A 25,023-nucleotide genomic window follows, 5' to 3' on the forward strand; every position below is an offset into this window, starting at 1 on the left:
TCTCAGCGCACAAATCTCACAGTCAGTCCTACTCTCGCTCAGGCTGTCGAAGTCTATCTCACGATTAGCACAGCTGGCTGCATTAGATGAGGCTCGCCGGCTCTACCACCACTAGACAATCGGAACGCTGTCGACTCGTTTATTTGACAGAGAGAAATTAAGTAGAAATCCGGGCCTGCTGATTGGAAGTGGAGCATGCTAAAATTATAAGGCAGTATCATCGCTAACCAAATAGTCTACTAGTCATTGTATCAACGAGTTCCGCGTACTTAGACGAGGTATCCTTTTTATAGCCCGACTCAGTGGCTGAATGTGACAATGTTGACAATACAGGGATGATGACTTGGGGAAGACAGTTGTTTGTTCCGAACGCCCCAAAAGTAAACAACATTGGTGAGAGAACTCATGCGCCGGTCGTAAAGTCATAAGATCGTCCACATGTCAATCCAGCTTGACGTCGCGTGTTACCTACACTGTTGCTCTAGTAAGCTGGTGTGGGGTCAGACCAGTCAAGCTTTCAAGCTAAGGTCGAGGAGGTAATCTAGGAGCCAGGCAGTAAGCTTGGTCTCATGCCTAGCTGCTGTATCTCAACGTACCACTACCACTTATCGAAGGAAAATAATAAATGTGCTTCGAAGATAACACTGCATGTAGTCGTAGGAATACTACACAATGGGACCAAAGCGCGAAGCGCTCTCCCGCGCACAAATCGAAACACCGAACTACGTAAACATATCCTCCTCACTCACATCCCGCATCCCACACGCCGCCCACGTAACAGCAGCATTCAGATCTTCCACGCCATCATTCCTCGTGCCAACAACCCCATTCACCTCATATACCGACTTCGTGATACCAAGCGTCACTTTAATAGCCGGAGGCCCGGGCGCATACTCCTCGAGTTCCGAATCTAATTTGTCCCTAGCTGCAGTGCCAACTTTCTCATCTCGAGAGATGAGGCGTAAGATGTTCCGTGCGGCAACCTCCGCTTGATAATATGCTGTATGTCCAGCTTTGATCGCGTCGAACGCGTCTGCCGCATCGCCCACGACGAAGATGTACGGGTACAAAGTCTGTTGAGATGAGTAGGGCTCGACCAGGGTGGCCGTGGATGACACGGGTGACGTTGAAGGTATGTCAGCATATGCGATGGATGGCGACAATCGCCATAATTCTGACTGTTCTATCCCTTCTTCCGTATCAGGAGTTAAGTCCATCAACCAATGCAGTACATCATTTTCCCGAAACTTGTGGGGCTCAAAAGAAGGTGGTGGGACGTAAAGCTGCATAGTCCGCAGAACATGTGCCAGTCCAGTGTCTGGGGATACAGCACGGGGGTCCATATCACGAAGGAGCCCTGTATTCGGTGCTTGGCCAGTGCATAGGAGCTAATGACGTGCTCATTTAGCTTAGTGTCGCTCTTCAATCTGAAAAGACCTACCAGAAGGTCGGCGGATATCTCCCGCCCTGATACAGTCCGTACTACACGTGGCTCTGAAGAGCCTTGATCAGTGGATTTGTGTTGGAGTGACTCGAAATCCAGTCGCTCTCCAAGAATAACACATATGTTTAGCTCCTGCAAACCCTGAAGGGCTGAATCATCACTTAGTTGAAATCACTTAATAGAAGACACGCAAAACTAACCTTTTTCGTGCACTGCGTGGTCAAACTTTGGCAATAAACGATGACGGGACTGTAGAAGCGTGACGCGCTTTTGTGGGTATACAGCAGCGATGTCAGATGCGAACTCTATATATGACCATAAAATGCGTCTTCCACGGCATAACGACATGACTTACGAATACCAAGCGCGCCGCCACCTACGACCAACACGGACCTGGCAGCCTCGACACGTTTCTGGCGTTCTCGGAGGGATGAGATACCCTCCAACTTCGTTCCTCCGTACAGTGGAATTTCTAGTGGTTCCAAAGTCGATTTAACTCCACCTTTTTGGTGATTCCAAAGGTCTATTGGCTGGGGTAAGTGGGAGCCGAGAGCATAAATGGCATAGTCAAAGTCTAAGTAAGATTGTTGTGACCCTGGCAGATTCGGAGAGAGGATGATGCGATGATTATCTATGGAGGTGATAGTTGCCTGCACGCGAACATGAGATGAACATGAAGAAACATCTGAAAGAGAACAAGAAGGGAAGTTATTGTATGGAATGACTAATAGGAGGACCATTGGTATCAGAGTAGAGCAATGCGGACTGAGTGCACACTTACATGCTTTGTGTTCGTGACCGGCAAGAACAGCATATCTAGAAAAGTTGTAAACATCTAAAAACACAAAATGAATCTTCTTCCAAGCCCGGAAGCAGCAAAGTTCTCACGATTCCTATGTCTTGACAGGCATCAGAAGTTAATGGAATACATTCACTGAAGGCAACGCACGAATTTCTATCTACCAAAACAATTCTCCAGCCCTGCGGGATACCCTGTGCAAGAACTTGAGCAGCTCTTGAGCCTAGAGAGTGATCAGAGGGTCAGTAATTTCAACGCTACTCGTGTTGAACACACCTCCGTAGGAACCGCCCAGGATGACGACCGTCTTTGTAGGGAATGGCGTCGAAGACATATCGGACACCTCTGTTGCAACGGACATGATGCAGGGCTCGGAAGGAAAACAGCTCCAAGTTACCACTTGACAGGCCTTGTATATGTATTATATTGGGTGGGGATCCTTTTGAAAGCCCGGACTATATATTGCGAAGTCGGGACTCACACATCAACGAACCCGTGAACAGACTATAATGTCATATACGATCATTTCCATGTATCTGATGGGGGAGTTTACTTTGCCTTATGAAGGAAAGATGATTTTTAAGTCAACCAGCCACGCTGTCTTACCTTTAGGGAACTGTACGGGTAAAACCCCGGTACCGTGGGCCATACCTGCACGCACGCCCGCTTCAATGGGTACGGGGGTTTTGCTAGGTATGATGCGCTCGTACCCTTATCCGCGAGTATTACATACAGAGGTTATTAGATTAACCATTATAAAAATATAAGATATAGACCGTGAACGAAAACTCACCGAGATTCCAACATCAAGAGGTAAGTGACAGACGCGAGCATGGACGAATGCTCAGATGTGCAAATGGATGCAAATAAATAAGATGATTTATCATAAAAAGCAAGGAGACGGCAATCACACCTATGTGTGTGATCCGTGTGTAAGACTTCAAAACATCATATTATCATTGTCGTCAAGAATGTTCGACGTGCCAAACCACAACGCGATGATGCTGGGAAGTCATGTGGGAGAGGTAGTAGTTGGCTGTAGGGTTGCAGGCCAGCCTATCTGCAAGCCGAAGGAATGATAAACCGCTTCGTTCGAGAATGGCAAGCATTCTATAATCATCAATTAAATTGAATTTGATACTCCAGGCCGTCAAAGAAAACCACGTATGTCCTTGACACGTAAGAGCACTCCGAGTCATTCCTGGAATATCCAGCTGGTATCGACATTGTCAAGCTGTAGTGACCGAAACGTGAGATCTTCTTCTACACCATCGCCATCGACTTCGACATCCAATTGAATGCCCCTCCTTAACTCATACTTGTTCCAGTACATGCACGCATGTTGTAGTGGTGACGTGAGGCAGACAGGAATCGAGGAGAACAAGTCATGGATGTGCCCAGATCGCGGATTCGTGCGGTTCTGTTGTACTTCGAGGGAAATGTAGCAACTGTACTGGTCCATCATTCTGCTGACGTTATGTAGCAAGAGTAATTTGTAAAACTGTGCGCCGTTGGCACATTCGACCGAGTTATTATAGAAAGCACCAAAAATAGTAATTGAGCTTGCACTCACATGACGTCAGCGAGCTCAAATTTCTCAATCAAGTCGCACCGTCAGCAATCACTGGGGAAACGAGAAAATGACCAGAGCCTTAAGCTGTCTGCCTACCGTACTTACTAGTATGGTCTTACGTCGCAAATGTTGTTGTTTATTATTTGATTTCCTAATACGGCGAGTATCGTCTATGTGATTACGGCCCCCGTAAGCAAAGTGTGCCTCTCGTGTAAAACCATCAAGACCCACGAACACTCGGGTACTAATCTAGTATCACATTATTCACATCTAACACACTTCAAGTTGGTCTTGTACTAGCTATTTGTTTCCCGATGATGATGTCTAAACTACTGGAGTGGGCTCTAGTAGTACGTGCGCTGGACTCAACATACGACCCAGAGGCTCTACTAGTAGCAGCCACTGCTCCCCGAGACTCTAACTCTAACCCCAGTGCGGCTACTAAGTCCGCTCCAAACGCTGCCGAACCCTTCTGCCCCTGGCCTCATCCCTAGCGGTCCTCCACTCCACTATCAATACGGTTTTTTCACTAAAAGATCGAATCTGCAACTGGTTTTACCTTCAAAATTGGCAGATTCATTCGCAAAGCGAGTTTGCTTATGATCTGGCTTGGTTCCTCGCCCCAGAAGACCAGCTAAGGCTAGTAAGTCCAATTGAATATTTATTGGTCCTTGTAATCGTGGCATCGTCATCAGATGCTCAACCGGGCGTCACGCGTCGCGGGTCGCGGAGAAGACTACATTTACATAACGTTGGCAGCATGATTTTATACTCGTCAGTACGGCCTCTCCTTTCCCCACGCTGTTTGTTGTTTCTGATCACCTCTCTCCATACTGACAAAACAACGGCGCTATGTCCAACTCGGGGAAATCATCAACTATAGAGTCCTCGCAGGGCATCGACTCTCCATCTGCAAGCAAACATAGATCGTCTTACGTCGACCAGGAAATACCTAGTGAACAAGCCTTTCATCAAACGCATCTTAGTGAATCACCAGATGGAGGAATCAGCGCATGGCTTGCAGTTTTTGCGTAAGTACATATTTATTTGATCGAAATGGTCACCGACGTCTTTGGATTACAGCACCGCATTGATTACATTTTCTACGTAAGTTATTTTCAATTTATTAACCTACTAGTTTGACTCAAGAAATTGTACCAGGTTTGGTTTATTAAATTCATGGGGTGTAAGTCAGGTTTGTCACTACACACTTGCAGTTCCTACTAATTTCTGCCTTTAAGATCTTCCAAGCCTACTATGAGGAAAATCTACTGGTTCACACTCCACCTTCAACCATGTAAGTGCCAAGTTTCTTTGGTGCAATGTTAGGTAAACAACCTCTTGCACTCTCCAGAGCATGGATCGGTTCTACGCAGGCATGTCTAATTCTGGTTATAGAAAGCTTACCAAGCTCATTTGTGCTGCCAGTATGCACTCGTGTACCTTCCGTCTCTTGCAACGGGGAGACTATTTGACTTGGGATACTTCAAAATACCGTTTTTCGCCGCTAGTTGCGTCATCGTCACGTGCACTTTCCTAATTGCGGAATGCACTCAATTCTGGCAGCTCTTCTTGACACAGGGTGTCGGCCTGGGAGTAGGCTGCGGTTTCCTATTTAGTCCTGCAATCGTCATCGTGTCACAATGGTTCTCCAAGAGACGTGGCTTAGCTCTGTCACTCACTACCGTTGGGGCTGCGCTCGGCAGCATCCTGTTTCCTGTAGCGGCACAAAATTTGATTTCGTCAATTGGGTGAGTTCGCTCAATCGTTCGTGAGACAATTCATATACGCTTATACACTTTCAGATTTAGATGGACAGTTCGTGTATTTGGATTCATTCTGATGGTTACAATGGGGACAGCCAACATAGTATGTCGTCAGCACTAAGAACATCTTCGCGACTGACGCGTCTCCCCTAGTTTCTCAAACGGAGACTTCCGCCCATCAACGTTAGCGGGGGACTCTTCAATCTCAAAGCATTTCGCAACAGAGCATATTCCACATATTGTGTTTCAGGAATTGTGATACTTTTAGGTCTTTACACAGGTACGACAAATGAGCTTACTATTGTGGCTCCTGATATCTTGGTTCATCAGAGTTAACATATATCTCTGTGAGCGCTGTAACAATTGGCGTCTCCAAACATTTCTCGTTCTATATAATTGCGATTGCTAATGCGGCATCTATGTTTGGCCGCGTGTCATCTGGACTGTTGGCAGATAAAATTGGTAGGTCTCGACAACTTTGGACTATGCGAATATCAGTTGATATTTGACAGGCGCACTCAATACCATGGCAATTTACACAACTATTACGGGAATCACGACAATCGCTTGGACATTTGCTAAAGACGAAACTCAGCTCATTGCAATAGCCATCATTCATGGGTATGCATTGCATTTTTTCACTGCTAGCTGCGGTTAACTGACCCATCCAGGTTCTCCATCGGAGCATATATATCTCTGTACTCTGCACCTGTTGTGGCAATGGGGAAAATGGAAGACGCGGGGCGTCGAGTGGGGATGTTCATGTCCCTCATTGGTTTCGGAGGCATTGCAGGTCCTCCAATATCAGGTGCAATTTCTACCGCGACAGGAGGCTTTACTGGTGCGGGTTATTATGCAGGCAGGTTTACAACATAGACAATCTTTGAGTGAACACTGACATTTTCCAGGTGGCTGCATTATATTTGGTGTCGCATTGCTACTTGTGGCGCGGTACCTTCACCTCCGACGGCTATGGGGCAAGTTTTGAATGATTGTTTCGTGAGGCGAATCTGCACGTGCTCTTGAATGGCACAGAAGGAGTGGATGCGATATGATTCAAGCGTGGCATCAGTCACTTTCGTTATGAACTAGTGTAGCAATTTAGTTGGTACATAAAAGCTGAGCAAAGGACCTCGAGTTTTCATGTGTATGAGCGCTGGGGATTTGTGTCTGGTTTGTTCACTGGTGACACGCCAAAACGACATGAGACTAAAGAGATAATTTCTATATACCCCAACAGACAAATGAACTGTTAAGATGCGGTGCTGAGAGCTGTCCTAGGGAGTAATGTGCTCAAAGGGCTCACCCTTACAACTCGAATGCACGATGTGACGATCCAATGCGCTCCTGAAGTCATGCATGCAGGTATCGATACTATGTCCCCTGCCAAGTATGTAGGCGAAACCAAGAGAGGTGTGGGATTGCATATTTCAGGGAGCTGGCGTGACTTCAAACCACCTGGGCTTCCCAATAAGTAAGCCATAAGTAATTTACAAGAGGACGGCCGTAAGGTAAGGTCAAGTCAACATCGAGAGAAAATAGTAGACATATTACACCGCATGCGGTCGGTAAGAAGAAATAGTAGTATCATAACAGAATGGGACGCACAAACCAAAACATCAAACTACATGAACATATCCTCCTCGCTCACATCCCGCATTCCACACGATGCCCACATCACAGCAGCATTCAGATCTTCCACACCATTATTCCTCGTGCCCACAACCCCGTCCACCTCATATACCGACTTCGTGATACCAAGCGTCACTTTGATAGCCGGAGGCCCGGGCGCATACTCCTCGAGCTCCGAATCTAATTTGTCGCCAGCTGTAATCCCAACTTTCTCACTTCGAGAGATGAGGCGTAGAATATTCCGTGCGGCAACCTCTGCTTGATAATATGATGTATGTCCAGCTTTAATCGCATCGAACGCGTCTGCCGCATCGCCCACGACGAAGATATTTGGGTACAAAGTCTTTTCGCTTAGATAGGGTTCAACCAGGGTTTCCGTGGATGACGAGGGTGACGTCGTAGGAATGTCGACAGGCGTGATAGATGGCGACGATGGCGACGATTCAGAGTCTGACCCTTCTTCTGTATCAAGAATCAACTTCTTCAAACAGTGTAGTACATCATCTGCTTGAAATTTGTGAAGCTCAAGAGAAGGCGGTGGGACGCAAAGTTGCATAGTCCGCAGAACATGTGCCAATCCAGTGTCTGGGGATACAGCACGAGGGTCCATATCACGAAGGAGCGCCGTGTTCGGTGTTTGACCGGTGCATAGGAGCTGATGACGTGCTTATTTAGCTCGCTGTCGTTCATTAATCTGGAAAGACCTACCAAAAGGTCGGCAGATATCTCTCGCCCTGATACAGTCCGTACTAGACGTGGCTCTGAAGAGCCTTGATTAGTGGATTTGTGTTGGAGTGACTCAAAATCCAGTCGCTCTCCAAGAATAACCCGAACGTTCAGCTCTTGCAAACCCTGAAGGGCTATATCATGGCTGAGTTGAAGTCACTTAATAGAAGACACGCGGCAAAACTAACCTTCTTCATGCACTGCATGGTCAAACTTTGGCAATAAACGATGACGGGAATGCAGAAGCGTGACGCGCTTATGTGGGTATATGGCAGCGATGTCGGTTGCAAACTCTATATATAACAATCAAACGCGTCCTTCGTGGTGTAATGACGTCACTTACGAATACCGAGCGCGCCGCCACCTACAACCAACACGGACCTGGCAGCCTCGACGCGTTTCTGGCGTTCTTGAAGGGATGAGATACCCTCCGACTTCATTCCTCCATATGGTGGTTCCAAACTCGACTTCACATCACCTTCTTTTCGGTGACTCCAAAGGTCTATTGGCTGGGGTAAGTGGGAGCCGAGAGCATAAATGGCATAGTCAAAGTCTAAGTAAGATTGTTGCGATCCTGGCAGATTCGGAGAGAGGATGATGCGATTGTTCTCTATGGAGGTGATAGTTGCCTGCACGCGAACATGAGATGAACATGAAGAAACATCTGAAAGAGAACTAGAAGGGAAGTTATTATTGTATGGAATGACTGATAGTAGGAACATCGGTATCAGAGTAGAGCAATGCGGATTGAGTGCACACTCACATGCTTTATGTTCATGACCAGCAAGGACAGCATATCTAGAAAAGTTGTAAACGTCTAAAACAAGAAGTTAATCTTCTTTGGAACCAAGCTTGAAAGCAGCAAGGTTCTCACGATTCCTATGCCTAGGGACATCATTGGAGGTTAGAAACACACCTACGGAATCCGAAACTGGGACAACGCACGAATTTCTATCTATCAAAATAACCCTCCAAACCCTGTGGCATACTCTCCATAAGAACGTGAGCAGCTCTTGAGCCTGGAGAGTGGTTGGAGAAGAGTCAGTGAGAATCAATTTCAACGCCACTCATGTTGAACACACCTCCGTAGGAACCGCCTAGGACGACAACCGTCTTTGTAGGAAATGACGTCGAAGACATATCGGACACCTCTGTGGCAACGGACATGATGCAGGACTCAGAAGAGAAACAGCTTTAAGTTACTACTTGACAGGCGTTGTACTCAGGCTAGCTGAGTATACAGGTGGGTGTTTGATCTCTTTTGAGCCCTGAGCTTATATATTGTGAAATCGGATCCACAACCACCGGGAGTAGCAGTGCAGAATAACGTACAGTTGCAAAGTGGCCAGGAAACTGCAACCGCAGTGGGTGGGGCTCAGTAAGTACAATCCTCACGCGCACGTGGGGTTGCTGGAAACCAAGCATCATATCATGATATCGATATGGTCTTAATTACCGCCGCGCGTGCGTTGGGTCGAATTAGTTTTCCCGATATCATTTTAACAGTGCGTAGTACATCTATTTCGGATGCAAGCTCTATTGCATGTTCGGATGCTTGAGTATTAACCATATACCCAGTACATACCTCATCACCGCAGTTGGTCACTGCCCCTAGGATTAGATTTGTGGTGGAGGACTTCTCACATGTTGGTCGGGCGCTGATATGTTCTTTGTATGGGAATGTCTTTTTTCCATCTATCTGCTATGCATCAGTGGATCAACGAGTCCGGAAAGACCAACACAGATATTAGGAGAGATTTGAACGTTGCCAGTGAAAGTGACGCTGCATCAGACTATCACTGCTATGCTGAGGTGGAGACATGACCGTCGGCCCTATCCGATACCTGTACCAGTCTGTACCATGATTCTGAACATCCGATCATCTCGCATTCTCTCATTCTCGCATTTTGATAATAATCTTGACGCTTTTGCACGGCGTCTGATCAATACTCCTCCATGCCGTTGTGGAGTCATCGTGCCTTTTACGCAAGTATTAGAGTTTGTTTTCTTGTTGTCCGACTACAATTTCCATCTGGACCAGTGTCTGCTCCTAGTTTAGCATCTATCATCGATTTTTCAGTCGCAAATATGCTGAAAATTTCCCGTGCGCATAGGCTCATGACCAGCCTGGCTAAACTACACACCCCGTCGAGTTGCGAGGCTGTGAAGCACTTAAATAACATTTCAGAAACGTATCAAAGATTGGTTACGAGTCTACTGCGCGCATTCACTTCACGTTATTTTAGTTGATCGAAAATTTGAAGGCCACTTTTGGGATACTTATATTACGCGTGCATGACTGTACTGATGTGACTATGCACCACAGGTTCGTGTTATAATAGGTGACTTCCCGTAGCACTAGGCGGAATAATACTGACCATCATAGACCGGGTTTTGAAATGAGATACTCCAAAACCAAACCGTAGGTCGACGAAATATCATGGATAATATTTTATATCAGTATGAAGTGTTCTACCAGTCCTCGGAGTGAGCGATGCCCAAGGATCAGGCTGCCAGGCGTAAGATGGACGTGCAGCTGTCAGTGCAATCCCCTGTGCAATCCCGTGGTGTCGTTTCCATGTCCAACTTCGGTCGCGACCGTATGGCGCCGTCGTAGTGTATTTCATTTATGGGTATATATATAACTTCAATGAAGTGTAGTATCAAGGAGAGAAAAGACCCGAACTAACGAATGCTCACCATAGGTACTGCGCCGCCACTACTCCTTAATGTCTCTTTTTACATGCCAGGAGCCCGACGGCTGTCGGCCATCATCGTTTCGGGTCCTGACAAAGTCGTCCTACATATACAAAAGGTAGGATTGGAGAAACAAAAATATCTTGAGGGGACTTCCGTATTGATTGCCAGTTGTACCTTGATATTGCAAAGTCAGAAGGTACCGCAATTCCTTGACAAGCGCTAGTGAACTGCCCCGAGGGGACTTTTGCATTAGATGCCAGTTGTCCGCCGTTCATTGATACTGCAAAGCAAGAAGGTACCGCCTTGACAAGCACTGGTGAACATGTTCCGAGGGGACTTTGTATTGAACGGCAGTTGTGCGCCGTTCATTATATTGCAATTTTCAAATAAGGAGGCACCGCTGTCCCTTAGTAGTCGGAGCGCTAGCGTTAGGTCGACTCATCACAAAGCGTCCAAATCTATGCCTATAGACAAGGTGAGTATGCGAAAGTATACGAGGGATGCGTGAAGTGCAGGAGTTTGGCAGTATCGAACCCGTTGGCGCTGGACGATAGAACGCAGATACCGCGGTAAGATTATGTCAGCGGATATCGCTGGTGTCAGTGGTCCTAAAAAGGCAAAGATGCGTTATTTTTGTTTATGGGGTAATACGTTAAACGGGGCAAGCTACTAGTAGTTGACTGTACTAGTACATCTAGCCCATTATCAGTGAGAATGCAATACCTCAGTAGGCTGATGCATCACCAATAGGCAGGGACACATTGGTGGCTCATTTCTCAAACTCAGTTTAAGTAGCCTTGTGGTTTCATCAACATTATCATTTCTCAGATTTGATCGTTCAACAGATAGTCCTTGAATATAGCCTTGCCGAGCAAAACCCTGGGTCTACTAAGTCTGATTGTATGTATCACTGACCCACGAAGGTTACACTTCTTGTGCTTAGTATAATTATATATCTGTGGTTATGAGAACTTAGATAGATAGTTTATTATAAACTGATTCGAAGTTCAATGTAAATAAATGTACAATATATATACTATGATTCGCTAATACTATGTGTCCAATCCGAAAGTCTGCATTTCGGTCCTTCTTTGACTAATCGACACCGCTCGGTAAGTCGGTGTTCCTAGGCTCGGGACCATCTAGGTGTTCCCTACATTACTCATCTATGTTTAAATTACTAAGTCTTTTACTCCTGTGCTCGTACCGTCATCATGAATGTCTAAGTCCAACAATATCAATGTCCGTAATACATCCCTTGAGTATTTTATGTTCCATAACTCTCGGTATAAGCCCAGTGAAATGGTAGGGTAGGGGTCACAGGAATTGATTCGAAGCGGTGATCACACATATAAAAAGTAAACACAACGAACCACAGTATGATTTACATTTATTCACGCCTTGCTACTTTCAGGCACACACAAGCACCAGGAACATCATGATACGCATACAGAGTAAAGGTATATACAATAGCTCACACACCGCACTGTTTCATAAGCTGGGTTACACTGAAACCTCCTGTTGATCCTCACAGTAACTCCTCCTTCCCTTCCACTTCCTCATCTCCCACTTCGTCCTCCAAGCTGCAGGAGGCTGCCTCGTCTTGAGAGTTTTCCCGCTGGACCAGCAGTCTTCTCCATGCAAGCTGTAATGGCCTCCAAGCCAAAGTGCCCGGATCATCCTCGCCGTGTTGAAAGGGACAATACTGGAGATCGACTAGATTTGGGAACACCACAGCCAGTAAGAGGAGAAAATGCGATGCATCCGACACCCTCGAGCATCCGACATGCAGCCGGCGGAGGGCTGTCTGTGTGGTCCAAAGTTCCAGATTTCCATCCGGCGCATGGGGAAGTGTCGGAAAATGTATGGCATCGAATGTTAAATGCAGGGATCACAACGACTTGCACCTTGTCGCTAACGAAAGCATCGCAGTAAGGGTGATCTGACCCCTACAGACACAATAGATAAACGATTTTGGGGCAAATTTCAATGTATGAAGATCCGGCCAAGCAACAGCAACATCCTCGATGAACGCGTCGTCAAGGCAGTATTTTCAGATGTTGATGAACTGGACACTGGACAGGCTTCTAAACTGGAGTAAAGGGCGGAAAATGTAGGAATGGAGTTGATTTTCAGGCTCAAGGATGCGAAACATGCGAGACGAATGGCCGAGTCGGACCACACTGATTTCTTTCAGGAATGCAAATGTGTTGCAAGCCGTAGATATAGATTTGATGACTGCGGTGATTTCGGCTGGCGTAGCATCTTCGTAATATGAGATTTCGATGACCGACAATCGTGGCATGGCGATTTGATCAAGGAAAAATATGCAATCTTCCAAGTAGAAGCCAAAGAGATTGAGACGTTTGAGGGTACTCAATTTAAGTGGCATATCGCCTGACGGTTGGGTTTTCATATCTTCTGATCCATATATGCGTAGTGTGAGGGTTTGGAGACATAACAAATGCTGGATATTGGCAATATTTTGCCTCATCAGGTCCATGGGGATTGGGCCAATATCCAATCCATTTAACGTCTTCGGCAACTCAGGTACTATATACTGAGGGAAGTCGAGCTTATTTACCGCCAATTGTCGCAAGCCAGATGCGTCTGTAGAAAGACCACCAAGAAGTTGCTCTAGCTCGTTTCTCCGGACGCTTCGCGGTATGATAAATGTGAGGTTTTCCAATTCAGGCGAGAAGAATTGGCGAAGCAGAGATAAGGAGTCTGAACCAACGTCGAGCGAATCCGGAGACACCGCGTCGAAATGCAATGTGCGCAATTTAGGAAAGAGCGTCGCGGGCGGGAACAGTGCGAAAAGTTGCCGTAGGACCGGGCCACTTAGTGTCGGGGAGCCATAGGTGTACTGCGTGGCAATAAAGGTGCGTATCCTTGCCGCATTGATTTTAACGCGCTCCCATTCCGGGAGGAGCGGTTCGCGTGAAAAAACCTAAAAATTGGAGTACGGTGAGCGCTGTCCTGTCAAGACTCAAAATAGCAGACATCACTCACGATGGTACGATAACGACAGACATTCCAAGTGTCTCGCGGGAGACACTTCACGAGGGGTGTCAAATTGTCCTGTTGATGCCATAGCATGTCAAGAGCATGAGATGAGAACGTGGAGCAGGTCATTGCCATGTTTAGCAAGTCCGACTTGGACTTGACATGTTGCAATATCTCGTAAACGATATCGTTGACTTTAAGAGCGTGATGCATAATTGAGAACTGTTGGTAGCCCTCGACCATTTGGACGATCCTTTATATATGACCAATCCAATCGTATCCACAGACCTACAGGTCTTCAGGTCTTTTGCTGTGGTAGTGTCCAGTTGTGAAGTTCCATAGAGCCATTGAATCGATCGGCCGCTCCGTTGTAGCCAATAGGTGACACAAGAAATTTGTTCACTGGCACTGTGGATGCGGCTATTATTCATCATTGTACAATGGTATGTTTTTCGCTGAATGTGGAGTACTTACAGTACAGCGTTCCCTGCATAATCGCCGAAAGCAAGATAGTAGCCTAAGCGCATAGCTGCCCACGTCAAAGCCTTGGCACCACCCATGGAGAGTAGCTTTAGGACAGATGCTTGAGCACTTGCTTTGCTCACCGCCTTTGGTTATCCGAATCCTCTCAACAATAGCCGAAGAGGTCTACGCCAGCTACTAGAGGTCCAAGCATAGATTCAATGAATTTACAACGGACTCTCGATTCAAGCACTAGTCAAGGCGTCGAGGCTGGTAGAGAATATTTCTTGTAATAATAGCTGGTTAGACGCGTCAAAAACAATATGAATGAACATGCACACCCATCTTAGTCATCTAACGTTCGTCTATTACCTGTTAGGGGAGACTATTCAAATAATCGCACACTGGTATTACTGCCGAGTTGCGAACACATTAGTGACGTTACCAATGCAGCGCTGGACTACCAAACAATCTTGCAGACGGGCCTCATCACTGTTCACGCACATATCGGATGCTGAGTAGCAAGAATTATATCACTGAATCTGCGGGTGGGGATCACGTAGGATATGCAGCATTCTGTTCGCGAACTTGCTACAGAAAGATTCCGAGGGTGGGCGAACCACAAAAGACTCTTCAGCGCCAAAGACTCACTGTTTCCAAGGTAGGTGGAGCACAGTACCGACGTAAGACTTGGCAACTGTCAATGCCTTCAGGAGCGTCAGCAGATGGAATTATGACTTCCATATCTTGCTTTGCGAGGGCTGCAGCCGAATCTTGGGCCATAATAAGGAACAAGCGAACATATTTCGAACACAACACTGCATGCAATCGCTGCGAAGGAACACTATCGTAATGGGATGCTTGAACACACGAAGAGCTCTCCCACCCACAAAACGAAATACGGAACTACGCAAACATATCCTCCTCGCTCACATCCCGCATCCCATACGCCGCCCACATCGCAGCAGCATTCAAGTCTTCCACGCCATCATTCTTCGTACCCACAACCCCGTTCACTTCATATACCGACTTCGTCATACCAAGGGACACTTTGATGGCCGGGGGCCCAGGCGCATACTCCTCGAGCTCCAAATCCAGGTCGTCGCCAGCCGCAATCCCAACTTTCTCATCTCGAGAGATGAGGCGTAGAATATTCCGTGCGGCGACCTCTGCTTGATAATATGATGTATGTCCAGCTTTGATCGCATCGAACGCGTCCGCCGCATCGCCCACGACGAAAATATTTGGGTATAAAGTCTTTTGACATGGGTAGGGTTCTACCAGGGTTTCCGTGGATGACAATGGTGACGTCGAAGGTATGTCGGCATGTGCGATAGATCGCGAGAATGGTGACAATTCTGACTGTCCTATCCTTTCTTCTGTATTAAGAGTTAACTTCTTCAAACAATGCAGTACATCATCTGCGTGAAACTCGAGAGGCTCAAGAGAACGTGGGGGGACGCAAAGTTGCATAGTCCGCAGAACACGCGCCAGCCCAGTGTCTGGGGATACAGCACGATGGTCCATATCACGAAGCAGCTCCGTATTCGGTGCTTGACCAGTGCATAGGAGCTGATGACGTGCTCATTTAGTTCGCTGTCGTTCGTTAATCTGGAAAGACCTACAAGAAGGTCGGCAGATATCTCCAGCCCTGATACAGTCCGTACTACCCGTGGCTCTGAAGAGTCTTGCTTAGTGGATTTGTGTTGGAGTGACTCGAAATCCAGTCGCTCTCCAAGAATAACCCGAACGTTCAGCTCTTGCAAACCCTGAAGGGCTATATCATGGCTGAGTTGAAATCACTTGATTAAAGACACGCGGTAAAACTAACCTTCCTCGTGCATCGCGTCGTCAAACTTCGGCAATAAACGACAACGGGAATGCAGAAGCGTGACGCGCTTTTGTGGGTGTACGGCAGCGATGTCGGATGCAAACTCTATATATATAAGTATCAAACGCGTCTTTCGTGGTATAATGACTTGACTTACGAATACCAAGTGCGCCGCCACCTACGATCAACACAGACCTCGCAGCCTCAACGCGTTTCTGGCGTGTTCGGATGGATGAGATACCCTCCAACTTCGTTCCTCCATACGTTGGTATTTCTGGTGATTCCGAAATCGACGTCACTCCACTTTCTTTTCGGTGACTCCACAGGTCTATTGGGGAGGGCAAGTGGGAGCCGAGAGCATAAATGGCATAGTCAAATTCTAATTCGAAGAACGATTGTCGTGATCCTGGTGGATTTGGAGAGAGAGTGATGCAATGATTGTCTATGGAGGTGATGGTTGCTTGCACCCGAACATGAGACGAACATGAAGAAATGTCTGACAGAGAACTAGAAGGGAAGTTATTGTATGGAATAACTAAGAGCAGAAAAGTCAGTATCTGTGCAGAGTAGAGCATGCGGATTGAATACTGAGCGCACACTTACATGCTTTATGTTCATGACCGGCGAGAACAGCATATCTCGGAAAGTTGTAAACATCTAATACAAAAAATGAATCATCCTCCAAGCAGGAAAGTAACAAAGCTCTCACGATTCATATGTCTGAGGGACATCGGAGGTTAGCGGAAAATACACCCACTGGATCGGAAACTGGGACAACGCACGAGTTTCTGTCTACCAAAACAACTCTCCAACCATTTGGCATACCCTCTGCAAGAACTTGAGCAGCTCTTGAGCCTAAAGGGTAGGGTCAGTGAAAATTAATTTCAATGCCACTCGTGTTGAACACACCTCCGTAGGAACCGCCCAGGACGACGACCGTTCTTGTAGGAGACGTCGACGTCGAGGACGGATGGGATACCTTTTTGGCAACGGACATGATGCAGGATCCGGAAGAGAGGCAATGCCGAATTACTAAAGGTCTGTCAATACGTGAATATATGGTTCGAGCTTATCAGATAACGGAACACCACCGTGAGACAGTATTACTCAGTTTGCTGGTCGGGTTTTCGGCCTCAAGATGGACTATCCTATTGTCCTTTGCCATGTCGTGGAATAGCATGCATCCTCCTACATATGTCCTCCCCGCTGTGTGGCGGCCACGATTTCAAGTTAAGTTCAACTTCATTTCCGATCCGTCCTGCCGCGAACGAATACGCAACTACTAACTCTGCCAGCAAATTTTGACTGCGTGAAATGTAAATCCGATCCAAGTCTTGAGCATCTGGTGTCTTTATCTTGATGCAAAGTCTAAACTGATGGAGCTTAGATGACGTGGAATTGTGTTCTAGTGTCCATCGTATGATTCGTATCTCTCATCTGACGTGGACTATAACTACTGCTAGTATTCTGTGGTCGCTATTATTTCAAGTTGGGTGCACCTTCATCTCCGAGGCATCCCTCTATCAAAGAATCTAGGTGAATACGCAACAGTCTGCCAAATTCTGCGTAAATTCCTAGACCAGACTCAGATTCGGGCACCTGTAAGTGATTTATCATTAATATGTCATGGTTACTCTCATGAATCCACCCAGCTAAGCAGCCAATTGCTTCTGATGTCCCGCTTGTCAGGGAAAACTATGTTGGCATTTTCGGCCTTACTCAGGCTTTTCTTTTCACGACGTGTCTAATACACCGGTCATATAGTGGGGTTATATATCCCCATACGGGGTACGGGTTTCGCCTTCAGTCTTACTTCTATCCCACAGCCGTGTTTTCAAGCCGACTCTTCGCATGCTTATTGACAATTTTCACCCACAAATTACAATCGAAACTTGCAGTATATTGCGTGTGCACACTCTGAAGTTCCCACAGTCAAATGAAAGTTCGGGTGGTACGTATACTTTGGCTTCAAAGCAGTGCAGTGCCAGGCGAACAGACGATGTTGTCTTGCCAGAGCCTCTTTCTGGTTCTGTCATCGTGTCCACGCGGCAGGTTCACTCTAGGTTGGCCCCTGCAGAAGTAGCATAACCATTAATGCGAGATGCTGAGGCTCATTAAAGGGCTCGTCAAGATGCAAATGATTACGATGGAGCCTTTCCCTGTCTGTCTTCGTGTAAAGATAAATGAGACAATATCCGTGAGCAGCGGTCAGCGATACTGACAATGACATCCAGCACGGCGCTTGCGCAATGTGCTCGTTTTTGGGGCTTAAATTAACTGTCGACACGAAGACTATGACCGATGCTACCAATAGGGAAACTATCGGATGCCTATGTTCGCTTTCAGACAACTTAACTGTCTCGTAAATGTGCCAGTAAACGAACCAGATGGAAGAGAGTTCGACTTGAAGCTTCGCGAGGGCGGAGAACGTCGCAGACCACACAGTCTTCATAGCCAAGGAAAAGGAGCACGAAAAACTTGTAGTAAATGTGGATGAAACTCGGATGAGACTAGTACGACATGGTATGTAGATAAGCAGCCATGGAAAAAGAGTATGGGAGAATTAAGTCTAGTGCACGTTCGGGGCGTTATCATTCAGTCTAATTTGCTTAAGTCTAATACAAGCTTAATGGGTCGATACTTTCGATGGCGGCCTTACTATATTCCTTGCAAATTTGTTCGTGACACGCGCTCCGGGAACTCTTGGCATGATGCATATGCATATATGCTGGGCAATCTATGCCTCAAGGAGATTTTCTTTTTCTAATACGGGCAGGCAATTAGAGAGTTTTTACCTGTCCGGCGCATTAGGCATACCAGCATATCATTTGTCGTCATGACTGGCATATGGTATCCCCATCCCACGATTTCTTCTCGAGTTCTACCTACTGTGGTCTGTTGTAATCCTGACAGCCTGCGCCTCTACCACGAGGCAAAGAACAGATGTGGAGCTTAAGGACTCATCTCCAGGAGTGAGTGCCATTCTCGCACCTGCTCACTATTTTCAACGTGTCAAGGGCTTGCTTCCATGGACGTTAGAGCCTTTTAAAAGCACGCACTGTCTCAAAACGTGGATGCATCCCACTCATACAGTAGTAATATGATATATGCGATGCATCGATGTGTCATTGTAGGCTGTGTTAACCTAACATCAATCGACCACGCAGTAAGGGCACGCCTTTGCCATAAGCTTTCCATTCAGATCGCTGAGACAGATTGAAAGAGGAATGGCAGCGCCGCAGCTGCAAAATCAAGAACGATGCCAATTGGCGATGGACGCTGAGAGAAGCTGCCAGGAAAGGCAATATCTACTTGCAACGAAGACATTGCGACAGTTATTACTAGGCAGGCAAAGGTCGAAGGACTGACGGGTACGAAAAAAGGCACCGGGCGGGCGAGGCGAGGGGCGGACAAGGAGATGAACGGACAAGGTTGATAGGCAGCCAGAGTTGAGGCAGAGCATAAAGATGCAGCATTGTAATAATATTGGTGGGATGTCGGGTAGCATGCGGCGCGTTGTCGGGATCGATTGGTTCATATAACTAGACTACATGAATATCAGAGCTACAGCCTGCACAGATTTGGCCCGGACTAGGTATTTCAGAGACGCCCTGGTGAGTCATGACTTCAAACATGCGAGTAACAGTTTTGCACACATACTGCTTGCGCACGAAGGAACGCAGCGCGTTGGCGCGGACGGTCTTTCCAATGACTTGCATGTCATTGCGAGTTGTAGAGGAAGGGCAAAGGTATATCGCAGTGTACCAGTCTCAAGGGGTTTTTAAACCCAACTTCTATATGGTCTAGGGGAGACTAAGTCAGGGGTTCATTTCATAAGATGTCACACGAGATCCATAAGCACCTTGAAAGAAAGCACAAGACTGGGCGTCCAACTGAGCCCAGTCCTAGTGTCGAAAAGACAGTGACCGATTCTTTTAAGCGGCTCTTTGTGCCGTATGATATTGATTTTATCACCATTAGGCACATTCCTCACGCATCCCAATAGTATTTGCAGCGTAAACTGATCATCATACGTAGATGTGAACTTTTGAACAACAACCCTGCAAACGCACCCGGGCCGAAATTTGCGATGGACAGCGGGTGCAGGCTTTCGTATGTCGCATAGATGAGCCTTCGCCTGGTTATGGTAGAGGCAGGTTAGCAGCGAGTACCAGGAGATCTCCGGGTCTGTCTTGTAAGAGATCTATATTACAGATTCGTTTTGCCCCTTCGTCTGACTCTATGAACCTTGATAAGTGCTGGATACGTTAGACGCTCCAATCCCAAATAATCTCTTTGTCGTGGCTAGGGATGGCGGTCGTTGTATCGCTCCCCAGACACATTCGCAAAAGTTGATCAGGGTTGATACTTGACGTGGTCCACCTTGCTCTGAGCCTACACGTGCATTGCTACATATGGAAGAAACGGCACCCCGTACCACAAGTTGGTCCTTGAGTACGTGCATCACACGTGGCGCCATAAGGCACTACAACAGAATCTCTTCTCTAGCAGTGATAGTTGAAGGAAAACAATATCAATGGAGTTACTCTTGAACATTTGATAACAGTAAAAAGTGGGAGACACACAGGTATACATCACGTTTGTTGCTACACACAGTTTGGCACAAGCGCAGGATAGAAGAGCGAGAGAGAAATCTAATATCTGTAACGGGTGGAGTAGTCTAAGGTGACAATGAGCCCAATTACAATCATTATCATATTCAAATACAAACCTTTGGGCGACACAACAAGACCACGGCCCTTGGAGGCTCCGCGGTAAACAGTTTCGATGATGTCAATCAGCTGGGATGGGACACGTCAATAATGTGGGCCTACAAGACAAATCATAACGTGCTTCCTGTTTGTGATTCATTGCCCAGTTTCTGCAGGCGATGCGATATTTGAGATAGATCAATGTGCAAGGTGGATGCGCCACGTACATCTTGTTGTTGTTACCAGTTCCAAGATCAATCATGATATGTTTGTTACTGATGCGCAATGTTTCAGCTGAGCAATTGGTACTATAACAGGACATCAAACCATACCGATAGAAGAACATGACGGTGCATGGATCGTATAACTCGTACATCTGTGCCATTATGCCACGATCGATAGTTAGCGCGAGTGAAACAAGACCTGTATAATATGCACACCTTGTTGAAGTCCGGGACCTCAGTGATATCTACAAGGTAGATGACTGCAAAGTTCTGCACTTTCTCTGCGACAGAGTAGAGGGTCTCGTCCATCGTCATGCATTGATGGTCCCAGTCGTGGCCAAAGCGGATCACAACGACACGGTCCTCTTCAGATTTGATGGCTTCATCGACATGCCAGCCACTGGGTAAGTGTGGAAGGAAATAGGACATGAGTGAGGATACGTAGAACGGAGCCGCCCGAGTTTCTCGCTATGCAAGATTACTTCGAAATGTTAGCTATGGCATTCTCACATACGTTTCGACACAGGAAAAACGTACAAATTGAATGAGTGGTCAAATCCTAGACGAAATTCTACATTTTATGAACAAATTTGATACTGTAAAAGAAAGTCATTGATTATGTAAGTGAGATTTGAAGTTAAAATGTTAAAGCACGGAAAGTAGTTTTAATTAAGATTTCAATCAAAATGTTCATTATTTTTCTTCAGATCTTGCTGTCGGTTAAATAATTGGGTTTAATTTTATTTACACTAAGCTAATGGGTCGTGTCATTGCAGACGTCATTGCAGACAACATGTTACCCCGTTTGAGTCTAACTCAAATATTTTTCCGACTCAGAATTTGCATGGGATTGCTGACTGTTGGCAGCCGTGGTCAGTGTGCATCCCATGTGTGTACTTGAGTTAGTCTGATCAACTTTTTCAGGCTCCATTCTCCTATGGTGGAGCCAGCTTCTTACCTAGTGGGCAATACAAGTTAGTTTGAGCCTGTCCCCTTTCTAACCTTTCCTGTCGCCTCGCTAGGTGAGTTTTTTTGGGTTAGTTTTAGTTATGGTCCTCTTTCTAACCTTTCCCGTCGCTTCACTAGTTATTTCAAGCACTTTATTAACTTTGTTAACATCGTTCTCCATGTTGGACAATGGACAGTCCTTGCAAACTCAAACTGCTACGTTGACAGAACCATCAGACCAATCCATTGAGACCATATCCGACCTCACATGTATTGCCCAATGCAATGAGCTCGTCAATCAGTACCGGCTCAACCAGAATGGAAAAGCCAATTCAATTCTTGCCATCCGTGAAGTTCTCCTTAAGTCAGAGGCTGTCAGAAGCAGTAGAAATCCCACAGAAGCCCTTGATGTTTTTGTCGGGATTCTCGACAACATTGACTTCGCCAGATCTCAAGCGAGTGAACGAGGACAACAAACTAATAATCAAATCACCGAAGAGGACGCTCAGTGAGAGATTAGGGGATCCAGTATTGATGAAGAGGTGCAAGAAGGAGCAAAGTGCTCCAGAGTTGATTCAGAATCCAAGGCTGAAGACGAACCAAGTATCAAATGAACCAAAACAGTTGATTTCAGCAAACTCCTGTGGTTCAATAGAAGAACATCAGCACTTGCCTCTCTTCCAGAGGATATCCGAGCCACCTACAAACAACTTGAGAACTTTGCTATTGATCCAAAGAGTGTTGTCTCCAACATCTTGTCAACACCAGGATGTCCCCCATTTCCCCTTAGTGAATGGCTCAATGTCGTCCATTGGAAATATGTCGACCTTGGGAAGGTACTCGACTCAGTGTACACCACTGAGTTGGACCCAAAAAAGACTCACGTCATCATGGATAATATTCATGATCTAGCCAATGGTCTCTGAATCTTCAGACATTTGCATCCTTGCGCCAAGCTTCAACTATGGAAGGCGGATGTATCTGAGGCTTACCGTCACATGCTGATGCACCCTTTATGGCAGGTTAAGCAGGTCGTTAGTTTTCAAGGAAAGCGATACATCGACCGTCGGAACGTGTTCGCAGGAAGAGCATCACAGCGCATTTATCACACTTTCATGTCTTTAGTCATTTGGATCGTGGTTTTCAAAATCCTTATACGCTTCTTCTACATTTACGTTGACGACTCCTTTTCTTTCGAAGACAAGCGTTACATGGAGTTTTATGCTCCATATCAAAAATCTCTGCCTTCAAACATGGTCAAACTCCTATGCCTCTGGGACGCGATAGGATTACCGCATGAGGAGAGAAAGCAGGTATATGGGTTGGAGCTTCCTATTATTGGCTTCGATGTCAACCCTAATTTAATGCAGGCTCGCATGTCAGATGAGTCTCGCACTCGCCTTATCCAAGAACTCATTGACTTTGCACAACGTGGTTCACGTCATTCCCTGAAGGATTTCCAGCATTTAGCTGGTTGGCTTAATTGGGCGCTAAATGTCTACCCTTTGCTCCAACCTGGACTCTCAGCTCTTTATGCCAAAACAGCTGGCAAATTAGTGTTGAAAGCTCTTATCTGGGTCAATCGGGACGTCGTCAGAGAACTCGAGTGGGTGATAGGACATTTACGTTCGGCAGAAGGAGTTTTCTTCTTCAAGTCCATTTCTTGGAGTTTTTCAAACCGACCGACTGATGTTCTAAAGGTCTATACTGATGCATCAGGAGTTGGTATGGTGTATTGGTTTCCTGACCTTAATATTGGTTTTCAATCTCATCTACCTGGATCTGCACCCACCGGTACCATCTTCTATTATGAAGCTTTAGCGGTTACGAGCACTCTGTTGGATGCAGCAAATCGTCTGGACCCAGAACACCGTGTTGCGGTGTTTACCGATAATTTGAATACCGTAGCCATGTTCAATTCCTTGGCAGCTCTACCTCCCTACAATTGGCTCCTCATAGAGTCAGTTGACACAGTTTTGTCGACAAAAATCGATTTCCATGTTTTCTTCATGCTGGGAATTCATAACACTGTTGCTGATCATCTATTACGATGGAAAAATGCTGAGGCTATGATCGTTTCACCGGGATTAACCATCTCACCCTTTGAACCCCCTCAGAATACGCTGGGGGCAGCCAGAAAATGATTACATCGTCGATTTGGACCAGGCAACCTTTAAGGGAAGCCTGGTCTTTGGAACACTTATCACACAAGTGTTCTGTGCTCCTCAGTTTGGCACTAGACAGCAGTACATGTCGCACTTACTCCTCACATCTTAATTTGTACCTCACTTTCTGCCACATTCATCATTTACCCATCAATCCTATACCGGACTCGCTATCCTTTTTTGTGACCTTCATGGCACATCATATTCAGCCCCAGTCGGTTGAGGCCTATCTCTCAGGAATAGTCAATCAGCTCGAGCCACACTTCCCTAATGTGCGTCAGGCTCGCGAGTCTCTACTGGTCAAATGTACGCTCTGTGGTGTGCTTAGAACACTTGGACGGCCAGTAGTCTGAAAAGATGCGATACTTCAGGATGACTTGCCTCACGTTCTATCCTCCTTGTCACATCCTCTCACTCACAACGACTTGTTGTGGGTAACACTTCTCCATTGTGGCTTTTACGGCCTGCTTCGTTTAGGAGAATTAGTGGCACCGGATGAATTTGCGTTGAGAGATTATGCCAAATTCTCTCTGTGTACCTCAGTCACATTGTCTCATTCTGATTTCTCTTTTCTGATCCAACGGGACAAAACAGACACGCGGTATGAAGGTAATAAGGTTGTGATCCAGCAAATGTTGGTTGGGTCAGACCCTTTGCCTCTCTTTACACGTTACCTTGCAACCCATGATCAGAAATTCCCTCTTCACCTTATGCTTTGGCTCCAAAGCAATGGTTGAATTCCTATGTGGTCCTGGTTCATCCACAGACTGTGACTCTTCTTTCCTACCTCAGTGGCCGGTCACTCCATCAGGAAATTCTCACATTCCTTAATCTCCTTAATCAGCTTAACCTACTTATCTCAAAACTTGTTTGCTCTCTCTCACATTATTTACCTGGCATATTTCATATTTCTCTAGTGTGAAGCATAATAAAACATATATATCAATATACCTCAACATTTCCTTTCTGAATATATTCAAGTTGAAATGTTGGACAAGTAGATCCACCTTTCAACAAGACACTTAAGTGTATTAA

General features: G+C 46.2%; 10 protein-coding genes across 10 annotated transcripts; 4 read left to right on the forward strand and 6 right to left on the reverse strand.

The window, feature by feature from the left end:
* Positions 1 to 722: 722 nt before the first annotated feature.
* Positions 723 to 2,604, reverse strand: EDB93DRAFT_1253891 (uncharacterized protein; the record flags this gene model as incomplete). The annotated part of the gene is made up of 8 exons (XM_041453537.1): positions 723 to 1,388; positions 1,442 to 1,593; positions 1,645 to 1,749; positions 1,800 to 2,168; positions 2,226 to 2,279; positions 2,333 to 2,343; positions 2,394 to 2,466; positions 2,520 to 2,604. The coding sequence occupies 8 exons, from the start codon at positions 2,602 to 2,604 to the stop codon at positions 723 to 725; spliced, it is 1,515 nt and encodes a 504-aa protein (XP_041304131.1).
* A 1,812-nt stretch (positions 2,605 to 4,416) lies between these two features.
* EDB93DRAFT_776786 (MFS general substrate transporter) lies at positions 4,417 to 6,620 on the forward strand. The gene is made up of 12 exons (XM_041457431.1): positions 4,417 to 4,847; positions 4,900 to 4,923; positions 4,978 to 5,002; positions 5,058 to 5,113; positions 5,171 to 5,192; positions 5,245 to 5,567; positions 5,622 to 5,685; positions 5,736 to 5,862; positions 5,913 to 6,044; positions 6,095 to 6,203; positions 6,254 to 6,441; positions 6,491 to 6,620. The coding sequence occupies exons 1-12, from the start codon at positions 4,669 to 4,671 to the stop codon at positions 6,568 to 6,570; spliced, it is 1,329 nt and encodes a 442-aa protein (XP_041304132.1). The 5' UTR covers positions 4,417 to 4,668; the 3' UTR covers positions 6,571 to 6,620.
* A 487-nt stretch (positions 6,621 to 7,107) lies between these two features.
* On the reverse strand, positions 7,108 to 9,107 carry EDB93DRAFT_1302934 (uncharacterized protein; the record flags this gene model as incomplete). The annotated part of the gene is made up of 8 exons (XM_041454709.1): positions 7,108 to 7,869; positions 7,923 to 8,074; positions 8,129 to 8,233; positions 8,284 to 8,646; positions 8,704 to 8,757; positions 8,815 to 8,871; positions 8,930 to 8,959; positions 9,023 to 9,107. The coding sequence occupies 8 exons, from the start codon at positions 9,105 to 9,107 to the stop codon at positions 7,207 to 7,209; spliced, it is 1,509 nt and encodes a 502-aa protein (XP_041304133.1). The 3' UTR covers positions 7,108 to 7,206.
* A 3,061-nt stretch (positions 9,108 to 12,168) lies between these two features.
* On the reverse strand, positions 12,169 to 13,889 carry EDB93DRAFT_1253894 (uncharacterized protein; the record flags this gene model as incomplete). The annotated part of the gene is made up of 4 exons (XM_041453538.1): positions 12,169 to 12,285; positions 12,347 to 12,589; positions 12,820 to 13,590; positions 13,653 to 13,889. 4 exons carry the CDS (start codon positions 13,887 to 13,889, stop codon positions 12,169 to 12,171), a joined length of 1,368 nt encoding a protein of 455 aa, XP_041304134.1.
* A 654-nt stretch (positions 13,890 to 14,543) lies between these two features.
* On the reverse strand, positions 14,544 to 16,982 carry EDB93DRAFT_1168540 (uncharacterized protein). Its single transcript, XM_041450270.1, has 9 exons — positions 16,849 to 16,982; positions 16,722 to 16,794; positions 16,649 to 16,659; positions 16,543 to 16,596; positions 16,097 to 16,474; positions 15,940 to 16,044; positions 15,734 to 15,885; positions 14,823 to 15,680; positions 14,544 to 14,770 (listed from the first exon to the last, which is right to left on the reverse strand). The coding sequence occupies exons 1-8, from the start codon at positions 16,934 to 16,936 to the stop codon at positions 15,015 to 15,017; spliced, it is 1,527 nt and encodes a 508-aa protein (XP_041304135.1). The 5' UTR covers positions 16,937 to 16,982; the 3' UTR covers positions 14,544 to 14,770; positions 14,823 to 15,014.
* Positions 16,983 to 17,104: 122 nt separating this feature from the next.
* On the forward strand, positions 17,105 to 17,869 carry EDB93DRAFT_1168544 (uncharacterized protein). Its single transcript, XM_041450271.1, has 3 exons — positions 17,105 to 17,356; positions 17,403 to 17,540; positions 17,592 to 17,869. The coding sequence occupies exons 1-3, from the start codon at positions 17,327 to 17,329 to the stop codon at positions 17,685 to 17,687; spliced, it is 264 nt and encodes an 87-aa protein (XP_041304136.1). The 5' UTR covers positions 17,105 to 17,326; the 3' UTR covers positions 17,688 to 17,869.
* Positions 17,870 to 17,894: 25 nt separating this feature from the next.
* Positions 17,895 to 18,518, reverse strand: EDB93DRAFT_1168545 (uncharacterized protein). The gene is made up of 3 exons (XM_041450272.1): positions 18,324 to 18,518; positions 18,162 to 18,269; positions 17,895 to 18,106 (listed from the first exon to the last, which is right to left on the reverse strand). Exons 1-3 carry the CDS (start codon positions 18,389 to 18,391, stop codon positions 18,031 to 18,033), a joined length of 252 nt encoding a protein of 83 aa, XP_041304137.1. The 5' UTR covers positions 18,392 to 18,518; the 3' UTR covers positions 17,895 to 18,030.
* Positions 18,519 to 20,145: 1,627 nt separating this feature from the next.
* On the reverse strand, positions 20,146 to 21,397 carry EDB93DRAFT_777136 (mitosis protein DIM1-domain-containing protein). The gene is made up of 5 exons (XM_041457433.1): positions 21,092 to 21,397; positions 20,794 to 21,027; positions 20,672 to 20,741; positions 20,526 to 20,620; positions 20,146 to 20,439 (listed from the first exon to the last, which is right to left on the reverse strand). Exons 1-4 carry the CDS (start codon positions 21,302 to 21,304, stop codon positions 20,595 to 20,597), a joined length of 543 nt encoding a protein of 180 aa, XP_041304138.1. The 5' UTR covers positions 21,305 to 21,397; the 3' UTR covers positions 20,146 to 20,439; positions 20,526 to 20,594.
* Positions 21,398 to 22,002: 605 nt separating this feature from the next.
* Positions 22,003 to 22,749, forward strand: EDB93DRAFT_1106808 (uncharacterized protein; the record flags this gene model as incomplete). Its single annotated transcript, XM_041447659.1, has 2 exons — positions 22,003 to 22,331; positions 22,479 to 22,749. The coding sequence occupies 2 exons, from the start codon at positions 22,003 to 22,005 to the stop codon at positions 22,747 to 22,749; spliced, it is 600 nt and encodes a 199-aa protein (XP_041304139.1).
* A 189-nt stretch (positions 22,750 to 22,938) lies between these two features.
* On the forward strand, positions 22,939 to 23,967 carry EDB93DRAFT_1091525 (uncharacterized protein; the record flags this gene model as incomplete). Its single annotated transcript, XM_041446367.1, has 1 exon — positions 22,939 to 23,967. One exon carries the CDS (start codon positions 22,939 to 22,941, stop codon positions 23,965 to 23,967), a length of 1,029 nt encoding a protein of 342 aa, XP_041304140.1.
* Positions 23,968 to 25,023: the final 1,056 nt, after the last annotated feature.

Source organism: Suillus bovinus (genome assembly GCF_016758785.1).
Source record: "Suillus bovinus strain UH-Sbo-P2 chromosome Unknown EDB93scaffold_65, whole genome shotgun sequence".
Taxonomy (NCBI): domain Eukaryota; kingdom Fungi; phylum Basidiomycota; class Agaricomycetes; order Boletales; family Suillaceae; genus Suillus; species Suillus bovinus.

Excerpts from the sequence above, each read along its gene's own strand:
- EDB93DRAFT_776786 (XM_041457431.1), top strand. The coding sequence starts at position 4,669 with ATGTCCAACTCGGGGAAATCATCAACTATAGAGTCCTCGCAGGGCATC. Across the intron at positions 5,114-5,170 it reads CACACTCCACCTTCAACCAT|AGCATGGATCGGTTCTACGC; the intron begins GTAAGTGCCAAG and ends TGCACTCTCCAG. Across the intron at positions 6,204-6,253 it reads GCAATAGCCATCATTCATGG|GTTCTCCATCGGAGCATATA; the intron begins GTATGCATTGCA and ends TGACCCATCCAG.
- EDB93DRAFT_1168540 (XM_041450270.1), bottom strand. The coding sequence starts at position 16,936 with ATGTCCGTTGCCAAAAAGGTATCCCATCCGTCCTCGACGTCGACGTCT. Across the intron at positions 16,475-16,542 it reads CGGTCATGAACATAAAGCAT|TTATTCCATACAATAACTTC; the intron begins GTAAGTGTGCGC and ends TTCTGCTCTTAG. Across the intron at positions 16,045-16,096 it reads TGGCGGCGCACTTGGTATTC|AGTTTGCATCCGACATCGCT; the intron begins GTAAGTCAAGTC and ends TTATATATATAG.
- EDB93DRAFT_1168544 (XM_041450271.1), top strand. The coding sequence starts at position 17,327 with ATGACGTGGAATTGTGTTCTAGTGTCCATC. Across the intron at positions 17,357-17,402 it reads ATTGTGTTCTAGTGTCCATC|TATTCTGTGGTCGCTATTAT; the intron begins GTATGATTCGTA and ends AACTACTGCTAG. Across the intron at positions 17,541-17,591 it reads AGACTCAGATTCGGGCACCT|CTAAGCAGCCAATTGCTTCT; the intron begins GTAAGTGATTTA and ends GAATCCACCCAG.
- EDB93DRAFT_1168545 (XM_041450272.1), bottom strand. The coding sequence starts at position 18,391 with ATGAAGACTGTGTGGTCTGCGACGTTCTCCGCCCTCGCGAAGCTTCAA. Across the intron at positions 18,270-18,323 it reads GTCGAACTCTCTTCCATCTG|GCATCCGATAGTTTCCCTAT; the intron begins GTTCGTTTACTG and ends AAGCGAACATAG. Across the intron at positions 18,107-18,161 it reads GCGCCGTGCTGGATGTCATT|ACAGACAGGGAAAGGCTCCA; the intron begins GTCAGTATCGCT and ends CTTTACACGAAG.
- EDB93DRAFT_777136 (XM_041457433.1), bottom strand. The coding sequence starts at position 21,304 with ATGTCCTATTTCCTTCCACACTTACCCAGTGGCTGGCATGTCGATGAA. Across the intron at positions 20,742-20,793 it reads CAATGAATCACAAACAGGAA|CTGATTGACATCATCGAAAC; the intron begins GCACGTTATGAT and ends GTCCCATCCCAG. Across the intron at positions 20,621-20,671 it reads TCTTGTTGTGTCGCCCAAAG|ACTACTCCACCCGTTACAGA; the intron begins GTTTGTATTTGA and ends TTGTCACCTTAG.